The 15,865-nt window shown below is 49.7% G+C and overlaps 1 protein-coding gene across 1 annotated transcript in view; it reads right to left on the bottom strand.

Moving 5' to 3' along the window:
• PKP1 (plakophilin 1) overlaps nucleotides 1-15,532 on the bottom strand; it is a 48,882-nt gene extending 33,350 nt beyond the window's left edge. The window contains exons 1-2 of the mRNA XM_027706242.1: nucleotides 15,331-15,532; nucleotides 6,678-6,778 (exon numbers count right to left, since the gene is read on the bottom strand). Of these exons, the coding sequence (XP_027562043.1) occupies nucleotides 6,678-6,778; nucleotides 15,331-15,532 (303 nt within the window). The remainder of the gene's footprint in view (nucleotides 1-6,677; nucleotides 6,779-15,330) is intronic.
• Nucleotides 15,533-15,865: the final 333 nt, after the last annotated feature.

Below are 15,865 nucleotides of genomic sequence, written 5' to 3'. Positions count from 1 at the left end.
CCAACAGTCTCACAAAACAGGTGAATAAACATCTTTAGCCTTTTATTTCAGCTGGAATACAACCGGTTCTAAAGAGAAAGTCAAAATGCCACTGTCCCAGTCACTGGCCAAGAGTCCTTTTCTGTCTTATTCTTCCATTAACTCCTTTGCTTGTCAGGAAAAGTCCCTCCCCTCCTGCTGCTTTTCAGAGAAGCAGAAGCACAGAGCAAGGTGCACCGGCCCTGGGAATGCTGCTCTGATGCCAGCTCTGCCTTTCCATGGGTGTTTCTGCCTCCTGCATCTGAGGACGCCATCAGTTCATTACCTGGCTCTCATTTTTTTTTCCCCCTTTGCAATTTGTTTGTTTCTAGAGCAGCAGACAGAGAGAAGTGAAGGGCTCCGTATAAACACGTCAGGAGCAGGTTTCTCCCAGGCTGGAGGGCAAAGCACAGGCGATGCAACATGACAGGTCCCACCCTGAGTGATGGGTGGGGAAAACTCTTGATGCTGCTTGCGAAACGCTCCAGCTGCTGCCTCCTGCACTCTCCATGGCAGGGAGAAAAATTGCAAAACCGGCAAATACATTGTTTATCTATTTCTGAAATGCTCTTTCCCACCTCTCCTGGGTGCTGCCTTTTGCTATGATTTTTCATTTGTTGTTTTTGTTGTTTTTTTTTTTGTAATGCAGCTGAGATTTAGGTCTTGGTTGTTCAGTTTGTTCTGTCCAGGGAAGGCAATGTCCAACTTGCTACTCCAAAGTGTGAAGCCTCTTGCAAAACCTCACAGGGACACCAGGATCTGACCAAGCAACGAAGTGCAATGACTCTAAATCTTGGTTTTCTTTGACAAGATTGCCCAAAACACTCTATTTTGGGGTTCTTTTAAACTCGAATGCGTCATCACAGGAAATGACACATTTGGACCTGAAATCCCAATGGAACAAAGCTCCCACTGACAATGGGAGATGTTTGTCCATGGAAGCAAAGCCAGGCAGGGATAGCAGGAAGCGTTCCTGTCCCATAGTGACAACTCACATGCAGATAAAGCACTTGGGAGAGAAAGCTGTGCAACCTTCTCCCACAGAGGCCATTTGGTTAAGAATTTTCATAGTCTCTAGAGCAGAGGGATCACCAAAGTGTGTGTTTTTCATTAGTGCCATAACTGACATAATTAATTGCTACAGGGACCCAGCTGGGTGGGCCAGGGCAGGACAGAGCCCGAGGCTCCAGCAGTGGGGCCTGAGGGAAGCAGTGGTGAGCACGGGTGGACCAGTAGCCACTGGTCCCCACCTGTTCTGTGCCAAGATCCAACTCAGTTAACTGCTTTAACTGGAGCCTGACATTAGGCCTGACAGATATTCCTTGGTCTGGGAGCAGGGCTGCTCTCAGAGTCATTACTCACTGAAGTAACATCTGAGCCCCTCATGACAAGAAAGACACTGAGGGGCTGGAGCGTGTCCACAGAATGGAACGGAGCTGGGGAAGGGTCTGGAGCACCAGGAGCAGCTGAGGGACCTGGAGGGGGCTCAGCCTGGAGAAAAGGAGGCTCAAGGGGGACCTTCTGGCTCTGCAACTCCCTGACAGGAGGGGGAGCCAGGGGGGGTCAGTCTCTGCTCCCAGGAAACAAGGGACAGGATGAGAGGAAACACCGTCAAGTTGTGCCAGGGGAGGTTCAGGTTGGACATCAGGAGGGATATCTTCCTGGAAAGGGTGGTCAGGCATTGGAAGGGGTTGCCCAGGAAAGTGGTGGAGTCCCCATCCCTAGAGGTGTCCAAGGAAGGACTGGATGTGGCCCTCAGTGCTCTGTGCTGTGTGGCAAGGCAGGATTGGGCACAGGCTGGACTCGATGATCTCGCAGGTCTTTTCCAGCCTTAACAGTTCTGTGATTCTGTGAGAGCTCCAGGCTGAGGTCAGCTCTGTGGGGATGAGGGTCTGCTCACCCTGTTGAAGGCAGAGCATCCCAACATCCAAGATTTCCAACCCAGCACATCAAGGGCTCATTTGCCCCTTGTTTGGGGCAGTCCTGGGGGGACTTATACCCACACCAGGCCAGTGTGTTTCCTTCTGTGGAAGCAGCAGCACAGGGAGCCCGGGTGGGTTTCTGCACCTTGTCCTGGTACTGCCTCATCTTGATCGTGCCAGGACAGACATGGGACTTGGGAATTCCCCTAACTCTCTTTCAGGGATGGACTTGCCAATCCCAGGCAAGTGCAGGGTGGCAGTTGAACTCGGAGGGTCTTTGCTGATGGCACTGCACATTCTGCCTTCTGTGGTGTTCGGGGTTTTGCACCACACATGCTGCAACTCAGGGACCACCAGGCTGTGCCCTGGGCTTTGAGCCCACTCCTTGAACAGACCCTATTGAAGGTATCAAGGTGTCAGAGTCAAGGGAGCAGCTCATGCTGGGACTTCTCCTGCCATGATTGCACCACTCTGGGTGCCCTAGTTCAGCTTCCTTAAACCTCCCTCAGGTTTGTCTGTGTAAATCGTGGTGGTGACCACTGAACCTCCTGTGGGACCTGTGGCATCGCTCAGGCATCAGGACACAGCACACACAGCTCCTGCTGGGTGCCTTTGGAAACTGGTGGCCACTCATAACTCACATTGTCAGCAGGGTGACAAATGTCTCTAGGGGTCTTCAGGGCTCGACAGCACCTGGATTGAAACATCACCTAACCCATTAGTGCACCCCAGGATGGTCCCTCTGCAAAGGAACCTTCTTGAAGGTCAAACGTCCCCGAAGATTGAACATCCCTGAAGGCTGAGCCAACCCCTGGCACATGAGCCAAGGAAATGCTGCAGCCAAGTGCAAACCTCTGCTGTCCAAGTGCCTGTTTCTGCGGTGGCACTGATTCCAGTGTTGCCTACTACTACTACTACTATTACTACTACTACTACTACTACTACTACAGTGAGTAGCTACTTGAGCAGTTACTCACTGCAGTGCCAGGTACAATAATGCTGCAAGCAAGGCTCTCCACAAGAGGAATAAACAGAAAATAATCTTTAATAAAGGGTAAATCAAAGGTTTTAGTCAGCAGTGCTAGAATAGAAGTATTAAGTCTATGGCCTTTCCATAGAATTGGAAAATCCCTCTAAGATCATCAAGTCGAACCATTCCCCCAGCACTGCCACAGTCACCACTAAACCATATCCCCAAGTGCCAAATCCACACATTTTTTGCTCCACCACTGCCCTGAGCAGCCTGTGCCAAGTTGACTGATCCAGAGAGAGCTCCTCCTCCAGATCTGTCATTTCTTTTGCTCTAGTATTTTAACATCAGTATCATAAGGTTGGGAAGAAAACACAGAAGCAAAAGGGAAGACACATTTTCAGGAAGACACAAATCAAGACAAAAGGAGGAAGCCAGGGATAACAGCTTTTAAAAGCTGTGGGTGAGACAGGAAACCTCCTGTTGTTTAACATCACCATCTAAGGCAATGTCTTGGATTAAGGCAATTTAAGGGCAGTGTCTCAGTTGCAGGTGCTGTGGAGCAACAACACGGACATGGATTGCCTGCTACACCTTTTTAGCTCCAGGGATATTAAGAGTAAGCAATTTTCCTCAATACAAAACTAGGTCATTTCCCTGAAGTATCTGAATTTGCCTCTGCACCTCAAAGACTCTGCTGGTTCTGAGGCACATTCACAGCTCCAGGTCCAGCTGGAAGGAAGTCCAGCAATTTCATTCTTCAAAAATAGATTCACTTTATCTTTGTTTTCATGCCTTACAACCTGGGGATTGCAAACAGGAAACACTTTTTAGAAAGCCTGGAACCTACACAGACTTCAAACAGGTCTGCAGACCAAAGCTCAAGTTAACCCAAGCTGGAGGCTGCTGGTGGAGGTGTGTAAACCTTTAATACTTTCTGGAAAGAAGCAAAATGGAGGAGGTTCCTCAGTGTGGTTGGGGAGTATGATGTCTGTTAAGCTTGTTAAGCAGATTTAGGCTTGAGGTTATATTTTCCAATGTGCCAATGGCACTTGAGACTCATCGCCCCGAACTGCAGCCTGTTATGTGACTGCTCCCATCCAGCTCCCAGTGGCAGGAGATAGGAATCCAGAGGGGCTGATTCATCCTGACCTGACAGATCTCCAAGATACAGGAGATGAATCACCTCCTCATACTTCTCTCTTTGTTGGCCAGGGGAGGAGGCCGGACGACTTGTTAGGACTAAATGGCTGATTTTCAGATAGACACAGTTAGGTAAGACAAATTTTACTGTGAATCCTTCACAAGTCCCAGTCCTGAACAGTAGCCCAGGTCCTGAAGACCTTTACCAAAATTTTCTAAAACAAAAGGCTTGTAAGACACTTAAATTTGGAGAGAGACCTTCTCTCATCAATAACAGCAGGAGAGACCTTCAGAAAACAGCCAGAGCTGCGTAAGTCCATGGTGAACCACGAGTGACTGAAATTCTGTGTCCACGGGACTCTGGTGTCTAATGGAGGCCCTGACCTTCATCATCACCTTCCAAGCTGTTCACCAGAACACCACCACTGCTGGCTGAAATCCCCAGCAGCCAGTGGCATTTCTACCTACCTAGAATTTGTCCCCATGTCACAATATTTGGGAAGAAGATCAGGAATTAACAAAATTAAACAATAACCCTCACACCAGCAACACTGACCATGTTCCCAGCATGAACATGAGCATGAGCTCAAAGGGCTGTTGCAGAGCTGGGCTGAGCTTCTTCTCTCTTTAACAAAAAATCCATCCAGAAACTATTGAAATGGCTGAAACAGAGCATTTTTGCTTACACAAAGCATAACAAACTCCATTCAGAAATCACAATAGACAACAGCAATGTATCATCGAAACAAAACATCACAATCATTTCACTTATGAGGCTCAGAGACTCCACCTCTGCCTCAGGAGGTGCCTCAGCTGCAAATTTCTGGTGGCCACAAAACCCCTGCCAGTTTACCATGCCCAGACCCTTCTGTGGGGCCCCACCACTGCCTTAGGGATGGAGAGAGGACAGTTCAATGGATGGACCTTTGCTCTGACCCGTCACAGAACCCCAGACTGGTTTGGGTTGGAAGGGACCATAAAGCTCATCTTGTTCCACCCCCTGCCATGGGCAGGGACACCTTCCACTAGCCCAGGTTGCTCCAAGCCCTGTCCAACCTGGCCTTGGACACTTCCAGGGATGGGGCAGCCACAGCTTCTCTGGGCAACCTGTGCCAGGGCCTCCCCACCCTCCCAGGGAAGAATTCCTCCCCAATATCCCATCTCTCCCTGCCCTCTGGCAGTTTGAAGCCATTCCCCCTTGTCACTCCAGTCACTTGTAAATAGTTTCTCTTCCTGTTTCCTGTGGGCTCCCTTAAGGTCCTGGAAGGCCACAATTAGGTCACCCCAAGGCCTTCTCTTCTCCAGGATGAACAGTTCCAATTGTCTCAGCCTTTCCTCACAGCAGAGCTGCTCCATCCCCTTAGTCAACTTGGTGGCCTCCTCTGGACTTGCTTTTCCAGTCACAGTCACTATAGTCACCCTTTTGGTGGCAGAAACCCCTCTGTCTGGGATTTAAGCAGCGCAGCAAAAGGCATTGAAACAAGACAACAGACAGGCTGTAAATAGAAATTTCAAAGGGACTCCAGTGCTCCCAGTTTTCCTGATGAACATGCAGCAAACCTAATGATGCAAACCCACCAAGAGACATCACTGCCTTGAAGCAAGTGTGCTACAGCAAGGCCATTGGGAACGACACAGGAATCCTTCTGAAGCTGAGGAATGCTGATGCTGTGAACAGGCAGAGGATCCAACAACTACCAGGAAAAGCTGCAACCCTCTGTCTGTGTGCTTGAAGCCAACAAAAGCACCTTTCCTGGTTCAAGCCTTTGATAGTTGACTCAGAGCTGCTTTGCAGTCCCAGAGTTGTTGAAAGGAGCCCTTTCCTTTTCTCATATTCAAATCCCAGAGCTGAATTGTTCCTTTCTACTTCAGAGCTGATGAAAAGCAAGGAAAAAACAGAACACAGGTCTGAGGTGGAACATGAGCACAAGTTGTGCCAGTAGACTGTGGAGTGGTTTGGAGTGATTCCTTGTGTACCAAGAGTCTGTCACCAAGGACAGGACCAGGACTCTGTGGGATGTCCTGCACAAAGACAAGAACTGTCTCACCTGTGCTTTTTCTGGCAATCTGTAACAATTTTTTTGGAAATCACTGCAGAAGAACTGGACAATGGGGTTTTTTTCCAAGAACAGAGAATATCTGGCAAGGGTCTGCACTAGCATGAGACTGGGAATAGCAACACAGTTTTAATGCAACTCTCCTGGTCATCACCCCTCAACCACATTAATGTTATTCAAAGGGACATTTCAGTGCACAGAAACAAAAGTGGAAACTGCTCCAGGTGAGCAATGGATGTGCTCCAAACTTGAACTGAACCTTTAAGAGTCTGAACCCAACACTGATCCTTCAGACAGCTTCAAACCCCTTTCAGGTCGATATTAATCCACAAAACCAAACCAAATCTTGCCCACACTGAAGTCCCCAAGCACATAAGACATAGATGGAGGGTCCTCGATCATCCTCCTCCGTTGCACTGAATCACTTTCTAAGAGAACATAGTGATGCATAATCTCTCTTGGGCAAGTTTCTGAAGCACTGTGACCTTCCTACAAGACTGTGAGAGGGTTCCTTCTCTACAGGTACCTCAGAGCAAGCCACAGTTCCCAGATCAAAGAGCATCTTACCGGATATCCCCAGTTGCTGTTCCCTGTTTGGGTTTTGGTGTAGTAGCTGCCTCGGGATGTCCCGTAGCCATAACCATCAGCTAAACCATCATACATGGAACCTGTAAAGGGAAAAACAAATGTGTTCAGCAGGAGAAAGTATGCCCATTGGACACCTTTCAGAGCACAGAGTTCTTTTTTTTCAGCAAGTTTAGTTACAGAATAGTAACAGAGTTATAAATCTCGACAGGAACATAGAAAATACAGGCTGTAAGTTGAGCCCTTGCCATTGCAGGCAACTCATAGAAGATGTTTATTCCAGAAGAGCTCTTGGAAACTCCAGCCCTCAGACCACAGGTGACACCCTAAGGTTTTCAGCACAAAAGACCTGGTGCCATAAAATCTACAGCAGACAAGCAGAAAGGGTCAGAGACCAGGCCGGGTCATACAATCACAGAATCATGGAATGGTTTGGGTTGGAAGGGACCTTAAAGCCCATCTCATTCCATCCCCTGCCATGGGCAGGGACACCTTCCACTAGCCCAGGTTGCTCCAAGCCCCGTCCAACCTGGCCTTGGACACTTCCAGGGATGGGGCAGCCACAGCTTCTCTGGGCAACCTGTGCCAGGGCCTCCCCACCCTCATGGCAGAGTTTTTTTCTAATATATAATATAAACCTACTCTCTGTCAGTGTGAAGCCATTCCACCTTGTCCTGTCACTCCAGGCCCTTGTAAACAGTCTCTCTCCATGTTTCTTGTCAGCTCCCTTCGGGTACTGGAAGGTCACAATTAGGTCACCCTGAAGCTTCTCTTCTCCAGGCTGAACAATCCCAATTCCCTCAGCCTTTCCTCACAGCAGAGCTGCTCCATCCCTCTGATCAGCTTGGTGGCCTCCTCTTTGCTATGTGAGAGGAACTTGATGATATTTTGTGCTGCACAGCCTGGAAGGTCTGATCCTGGAACACACTTCCCTCGTTCTGACTTGGAGATAAATACAAATTCCCTCTCTGGAGGAAAAACCCATCCCTGACCCTTCCCCTGGTCTGCCTTTCTGTGTCTGAATCCCAACAACCACATCAACACAAGCAGCCTGTGCAAGGTTTGCTAAAATCAATAAATAGCCAATAACAAACACAATGGGTAAAGGGTGATCAAATCTATTTAACACATGGGGATCTAAAATAGCCAAACACTAAAAAGCCTAATTTCACTGCCTTAAATTTTAATGTCATCTCTAAAAGATCACTTGGGGTGTTTGCACTTTCTTTTCCTGAACGTGTATTAAGCTCCATCATTATTTTTGGGATGATGGCGAGATAAGTGAGTCTGGATCTCAGATATGCTTTTTAAACACCTTGGATCAGGAGGAACCCATCAGCCACTTCTACTATTCCTCAGTGCTTTAACCAGGGTGTTTGGATTTACCTATCCCAGCCCTTCCAAAAGCTGTCTCTCCCCAGTAGCCTTTGGCAGTGCAAACCTTGGATCCATCCCAAAAATATTCTACTCAATGCCACGTTCATCACTACAGGGAAAAATGAAGTGAGTCATTCTCTTTCCACAGTGAAATTTCCTTAACCCCCTTCAGGTGGTCCAAGAGAGTTTAAGGTCATTTAAGTTTCATTTTCAAAAGTGCTCAAGAATTGTGGCATCCCAGGTCCCGTTATGAGGAAGTGCAAACCCTACACCCCAATTAACTTCCAGGGGAAGCTCTGAATGTCTAACAAAGTACAAAATCAGGACATACCTGTCTCAGCTTATGCACCTAAACTGGTGGGTAATGTCAGAAATATCCTAATCTTTGTGATTGTTTGATAAGACTCGTCCCTTAGATAAACTGGATAAGCTCAACCGCAAAGGCCCCGAAGCCACTCCAGTCTTCTGCAGCCACTGATCCTTGGAATAAACCTGATTTATTGCCTTGCCTGAGGCTCCCAGAACCTGTTATGGTGATTTGGTTTGTGGCTAAAAATTCTTGCATTTTCTCAGGAAGATGATTCCTGTGGATAATAATGAGCTTTCTGTTGTCAACAAGAGAGGAGTGAGTCTGTAGGGATGGGAGCACCTGGAGAACATCACCCAGTGCAGAATAGGCAATAGTGAGGTATTTTCACCTGTGCAGGAAACCACAGGACCTCATTTTCCATAGGCCAGAGCCTTGGTGGGCATTGCTCCTTATGGACATCTCTCTAGCCCTGATTGTTTTAGGTATATAAAGCTGCACAGAACTTGCTGATAAATCATGGAAATGGCCATGGACATGCAATGGGACATTCAGCCATGTCCTTCACCTTGTGCTATGTGGTAGTTTGGCCTAGGCCTTCCTTGGTGACCATCTTGTAACCAAGGAAGTGCCCAGATTTCCCCGGTATTCCCTACGATTTTTACGTAAGCCGGGGTATAAAAAGAAAGGAGGAGATGCCTTGGCTCTCTTTCCTTCCTTTGGCTTTGGAGGTGCAGGTTTCCCTGCTGTTGAGTCTGTCGGGTTGGGGAGTGAGGCCTGGTAAGGCCTTGTCGACCTTGGCAGGCGGAGGCTGCCGGCAGTCACCAGTCAGCCCAGCGTGACTCTGCGTTGTCCCAAGGAGAGTAGTAAGATATTCTTTGCTAATTGTTTTAGTTGATAGACCTTGGGCTACTGATCAGGATATATATATATATTATTTTGTTTTTTTGTTCTTCCCTTCCCCTTTCCCTTTTCCCTGTGAAATTGTATATATATTTCAGCTGTACATATAAGTGTAAATATATTTATGTATATATTGCTTTGTCTCTCTCCCGTTTTCGGTTCTTTTGGGTTTTTTTTCCCCTTTTCTCCCTTGGTTTGGGGTGGGGAGGGGGACTTCTTGTGGTAAGGTTTGGAGACTTGGTGGGGAGCCAGCTCCAAAACATATCATGCTCCCTCACCACTCTGGGATTCCCAGATCAGGAATTAGTGTTGGGCCTCAGCAGCAGAAAGGCAGGGATGGAAATGGGAAGTTTGGGCCAGAGTTACCTAACAACCATAATTCTGAGCACAAAGATAAAGCCATCCCATGATAATTTCCTGGGAATTCCTTCTTTGAGTCGGCCTCTTGTTCTCTGTAAACATCATGTAACTGCAGGAGGGAGGACCAGGGAGCATTTTCCTGACACAATGAGGGAGCAGGTGCAAGAAAGGGTTTTTTTGGCCATGACTCACAGATCCATCTGACCAATCCTCCCTGGGGACCAGGCTTTTCCTTTCAGGATCTGTTCTTGCCATGCACTACACTCAAGACTCAAGGACTTCAGATTCGAGCAAGGAGACACCAAAAAATAACCCACTTTGGGCACATCTCTGATTTTCTTGGATAAATTCACTGCTACAAGGCTGAATTCAAGAGATCGGGCAGCTCATGCAAGTTTATGTCCTTCAGTTGTGGAAGAGTTGCCTTCACCTCGAAGAACTTGTATATAAGAGCTTATAAATACATAATTATATAGAACCTCAAATGTTCAAGGCATTTTGAAGTCACCTTGCTGGTTGGAGAAGATGCTTCTCCTGCCACCACACAACTGTGATTTTATTGCTTGGAGAGCTCAGTCTGAAGGGCAGGAAGGACCTGGGAATTTTCTGATGGAGGTGGCTAAAGAAAACATCATCTTTGTTTGTTTCTGAAAGTTTAGACACTTCTTTGCCAGGTTCATCTTGAGAACCAGCTTGGAGGTGTCATCAGCCCTCAGGGAGAGGAAGGACATTCCTCTTTTCAACCACCTCAAGGGTGAAGACGGTCACAGGTCCTCAGAATCTGGGATAAAACCAGACAATCTCAAAAAACCCCACATTTTTGCAGGGTGTGGAAATGCTCTTTGGGGGAGGTGACTCCCTGGTGCTTTTTTCTATCTATGTCCATATATCTGTGTCCCATTTGTTGTCATCCAAGCAGCTGGTTGGGTCTCTGAAGTGCCCACGTGCACTTGAACAAACACAGAGCCAATTAAAACCACGATATTCGTAGTAGATAACAGAGAATCACAGAATCATTCGGGTTGGAAAAACCCTCTCAGGTCACTGAGTCCCACCATTGACCCAGCACTGCCATGGTCACCACTAACCCACGTCCCCAAGTGCCACATCCACAGGCCTTTTGAACACTTCCAGGGATGGTGACTCCACCACTGCCCTGGGCAGCCTGGACCAGCGCCTGACCATCCTTTCCAGGAAGAAATTCCTCCCAAATATCCAAGCTAAACCTCCTCTGGCACAACTTGAGGCTGTTTCCTCTTGTCCTGTCCCTTGTTCCTTGGGAGCAGAGCCCAACACCCACCTGGCTCCACCCTCCTATGAGGGAGTTGGAGAGAGCCAGAAGGTCCCCCCTGAGCCTCCTTTTCTCCAGGCTGAGCCCCCCCAGCTCCCTCAGCTGCTCCTCATAACAAAGGACCACTCAACAGATGGAATAGGGGCAGAAAAGACATGGTTCAAATCACTCAGATGAAGCTTGGCCTCCCAGCAACCACATTGTGGACAGGAAATCCCCCTGAGGGCTGCTCAGGCTCTCCCCCTCCCCAGGTTATCATTCCCCCAAGACATTTCCTTCAAAACTTGGTCAACTTAAAATCTCGTTGACCTTCAGTGGGAAAATCCATGAGGGTAAAATCTAATTAAAACGGGTAAGAATTGCAATATCTTGCACTTTGCACCCCCACTACATTCTCCCCTTGCCCTTATCCTCCTCTGTATCCCTATTATGGATCATTGCAGAGCAAACTGAGACTTCCACCTAACCCAATATGCCTGTTCTTGATGAGTTCTTTGCTTTCTTCAAAGGCAGCTTTCCTCTCTTGAAGCTGAGAGCTGATGGCAAGGAGAAGAATTGGGTCCAAAGTGCCATTTTCCAGCAGGAGAGCAAAGGCTTCAACTGGACACACAAAGCCAACATGGAGCATTGTGGAGAAGGATGCATGTTAATAAATATTAATCTGTGGCAGGGAAAGGCAAGACAAGAACCAGGCACTGGTAGTGCAGGCTAGACAAGTTAAATCATAAACTATGCACGGCTTTCAAACAATAAGGATGATTAAACATAGGAAAAACACAGTAAGAGAAGAGAGCCTGTGGGAGGCACAAAGCAAAGCCTGGATGCCTTCTAGGAGAGAGGTAGTAGTGAAATCCCAGACGCTCAGATTCTTGCAGGAATGACCAAACTTCATTTATGCCTTCTGGCCTATGAGCTAAAGAGTTTTGGTACTTTTTTCTACCCCAATAATCTGAGGTTTGTGGAAGAGTGGGAGGCTTTCACTGAATCATGCTGGGGGAAGGGTACAGAAGTCTTCAAAAGACTTGCTATCCCCAAAATTTCCTCCTCCCTTCCCGTCAGTGTAATGACCCCCATTGAAACTAGGTGGGATCCCATGAGAGCTCAGTGGGATTTCTCCCCTCTCAGCCACAGCCAGCACAGGAATCCTCTCAATCCCAGCTCAGCCATGAGACAGTTGGATATGACACTCCTTGGTTGGGTTTCCTCTGTGACAAGTCACAGGCAGAACTTTTCTTTAGCCAGAGGACTTTGCAGACCAGCACTGTTGGCTACAAGGAACTGGCTCAGCTTGGCCTGGCCTTTTCTGCTGCTGTGCCAGTGAAATTCATTTTCCCTGGAAATTTGCATTACTCACAAATTCAGTGGGAGCCATCCAGTCAGGCATTCCCATGGGGAGAAGGACAGATACGCCCTAGGGCAGATACCACAGACCCAAAACCTAAGGAGAACTGATCCAAAACTGATCACCCCACTGATCCAAAACCCAAGGAGGGCAGACCCCAAAGAACCAAGAGACCCCCCAGACCCCAGACTCTGCAGTCATCCTTGGGAACACCTGCAGCTGCTGTGCTGAGACAAGACCCCATTGTGGGTGCAGGCAACTGGTTTCTGCTCACTGTCCTACTCCAGTGCACACCCTTTTGAGCCCAGATTGATCACCTTGCCCTTCTGTGACTTGTGCCACATACTGGGTGACACCAGATCTGCAGAGAGCAGCCACAACACCGTGACCTGCTGGACTCCAAATAACCAACTCACTTTATTGTATCCATCAAACAGCAGGATATTGAGGGAGGGTGTCTTGACCTTCCTAAGGAGCTCTAGTTATGGGATACACCACCACCACCCATCCCTGCTACATGCAACAGGGTTCCATGTCCGTGCTTCCCATCCTACACACACAGGGACGTGGTTCCTGAAGCTCTGGGCTGTGCTTCAGCTCTGGCTCAAAACACAGATCAAAATGCAGCAACAGACACCTGGACCTGGACCAACACCTGCCCAGACACACACAGGAAACTCTCCGGGTGCAGGGGGAACAAAGCATGTGGACATTAAGCAAAGGGCTTTGGGAATACCTTGGCTTGGGCTGCCTTTGAGGAGCATCTCTGAGAAATCCCAGGTTGCTGGTGCTGGGGGAGCATTTGGACAGGCGGGATCCATGTCTGGCAGACCCATGTAGCCTGTTTGCAGGAAGCATTAATTTTCCTTCTCGAGCCTGCCTGGCTAATCTTTGGCCAACAGCAGTAAAAACCAATGCCAGAAAATTTAGTTTGACCAGCTCGGGCACCAACCAGGAGAAAAACCTGAGAATAAAGGGCAACTTCTCGCCTTTCTGGGATTCCATCCAGAAATTCACTGAGAGAGCAACTGTTGGAGTGAATCAGCCACCAGGACCTTCATGCTGGGCAATCCCCCCGTGGTGGGAGTGGGGCAGCCTCGCCCTGGTGTGTGGAGGCAGCTCCTGGGAGCGGGATGAGACTCAGCTTCCCTGGGACACAGGAACCAGAGCTGCACACCTCCATGCAATTCCCATTCCCAGACATTCCCAAAAGTGGCTGGAGGAGGGGTTTAGCTTGTCAAGCAGAGACGGGCAGCTTGGGAATGTGCTATTTTTCTTTTTACCCTGTCCCATGGGTTTCACTTGGGCTCCTCTCCAAACAGAATAATCCCATGCTGCCTCCCTTCCATCCTGCCTACGGGCACCAGTGGGAGATATTCCTCTGCCCACTTCCCCTTGAAATGCCCCTCCACTGGAAAGGGAGGCTGGCAGTGCCCTGATGCTCATCCAGAGCCCCTCATCTCATCCTGGCTTGTATTTTATTTTGTCAGGTCTGGCACCTGACAAAAGCAATAAACCCTCTGGAGGTGGAAGGAGATTTGCATCTCCCACTTTGGTGGCAGAAGAAAGCTCTCCTTGCCCCAGCCCCCCCCTCACCCCTTTGGAGTCTGTGCCCACAAAAAAACAAAAAGCAGAGATTTGTTCCTGGTGGTGCCCAACATGGGGCACGTTCCTTCCACCTCAGGACATGGCACACATGCCCTCCACCATGAACCTGCTCTATTCCCCCCATCCCAGCAATTCCAATGCCTAGAGCCAGGATGACTCCCATAGGAGCACCACCTCCACACTTCACCCAGCAGCCTTGTGCCATCCGGCTTCTCATGGCAAACCAGCCCAAAATGTGTGTCTGGACCACAACACCTCACCAGTGCTGGATTTGGCCTCAAAATCCAGCTTGGAAAAGCTGCCAGGCAAGGCATAGTTCCCCCAAAAAAGTGCCAGAGCCTGGCACAGCTCTCCCAGCTTTCCAGCAAACTCCCTCTACACTCTGCTCACTCCAAACACGGCTGAACATTCAGTCTTAGCCTCAGCACACCTGTCCACCCCCAAAGCCTCAGGCTTTCCTCTCCCTGGAGGACTCAGACAGGACAGAGCTCTCTCCTGCTGCCAAAGCACCTCCAAGTTCATGAGATTTTGCACTGAGCTGTCTCAACCCTCTGAGTTTGCAGCTTCCAGCTTTACCTCCAAACCAGCTTTCTCCAGGCACAAGGATGGCAAAGAAAACGATTTGCCAAGTCTTGAGCCACAGAGGAAGGTATTCCAGCAGGAAACCTGGCTCCAGGACTCAGCTGACTGCTTGTTTTCTGTGGCACAGTCTCAGTGCACAGAACTGGAACGGCCACCCAGAGCCCAACAGCCCTTTTTACTCCTCTGCACAATGGAGGGGGCTTTGAAACACCCCCACCAAACCAACACCAGGGACACCTCTCTGAATTCAGCTCCTTCCTGCCACTCACACCAGGGCGACCCAGAGACTCCCACACTTCTTAGCCTGCAAATGGCAGACGTGTTGGGAGCTCCAGAGGCGAATCCCAAGTCGAGGTTTGTGCCCTGTGAGTGGGCACAGCTGCCTGCTCTTCACCTGCCCAGCGCTCAGGAGGCAGTGAGCCCCGGAGTGTGGCCAGTTCCAGCCCCATGGCACAGTGGAGGAGCAGCTCTGTTAGCTTTGCCCATCCACAGGAGGGGATGGTGGAGAATTCCAGCCACGGAAGCACTTGCAGAGGAAGGATTTGCAAAGTTAGGAAGCTACTCCAGCTTTAGACCCAGGGGAAAATTGGTTAATGGCACCACACCGGAATGTCCAAGTGCCTTGGGGATGTGGAGCAGTGCAGCACTCCCGGGGGATCAGCTCCACTGGGGAGAGAGTCGATGTATCCAGCTCCAAGTCTTGTCCTAACTCTTCCATCCAGGGCAAGAGACCTCGGCATCCCCTGCTTGGGGTGACCACGAGAGACACAAACCGGTCTGTCCCCCACAAACAAAACCCCACAACAGCACCCCAGAGCATCAGCCCTGTCCCCAGAGGGGACCCCCTCACTGTCCAGGGTTTTACCTCTGTTGGAGTGGCCCACGCTCGACGACACGGACGACTTCTGCTTCTGCCGCTTCACCGTCATCATCACCTGCTCCTGGACCCGCTGCTTTCCCGTGCCCTTAGTTTTCAGCTTGTGGTCTGAGGGCAGAGCCAGCGTGGAACTGGCCTGGTCTTGGAAGCATTCATATGCCAGGGCTGTTTTCAGTGGAGAGTGAAGCATGGCTGCGATCAGGCCGTGGGGCTCGGGGGGACAGGGGGCTGCACTTCACCTGAGCGCGCACGACACGGGGCGACCGCGAACCGGCTCGGACTGGGGTTAATCTGCCAAGCCCCTCCTTGCCATACGTCCCCTGGCCGAGAGTGTCTCAGGGCTCCTACTCCCAGCTCGGCTCCCCGGCGTGTGAGCAGGCACACCCTCTGCCAGACTGGATATACAGCCCTGCTCGCACACACCCACGCGCTCCCGCCGCAGCTCCTCACGGCCCCCGCGCCGTCGCTGCAGGGCACGCGGCTCCCCACGGCCCTCACCCCAAAAACCGCCTCCCCCAGACCC

The sequence above is a fragment of the Neopelma chrysocephalum genome, unplaced genomic scaffold (assembly GCF_003984885.1).
Source record: "Neopelma chrysocephalum unplaced genomic scaffold, ASM398488v2 Primary Assembly neopelma1_366, whole genome shotgun sequence".
Lineage (NCBI taxonomy): Eukaryota > Metazoa > Chordata > Aves > Passeriformes > Pipridae > Neopelma > Neopelma chrysocephalum.
Note: the sequence above shows the minus strand (reverse complement) of the source record. Positions and strands in the feature narration are given on the sequence as shown.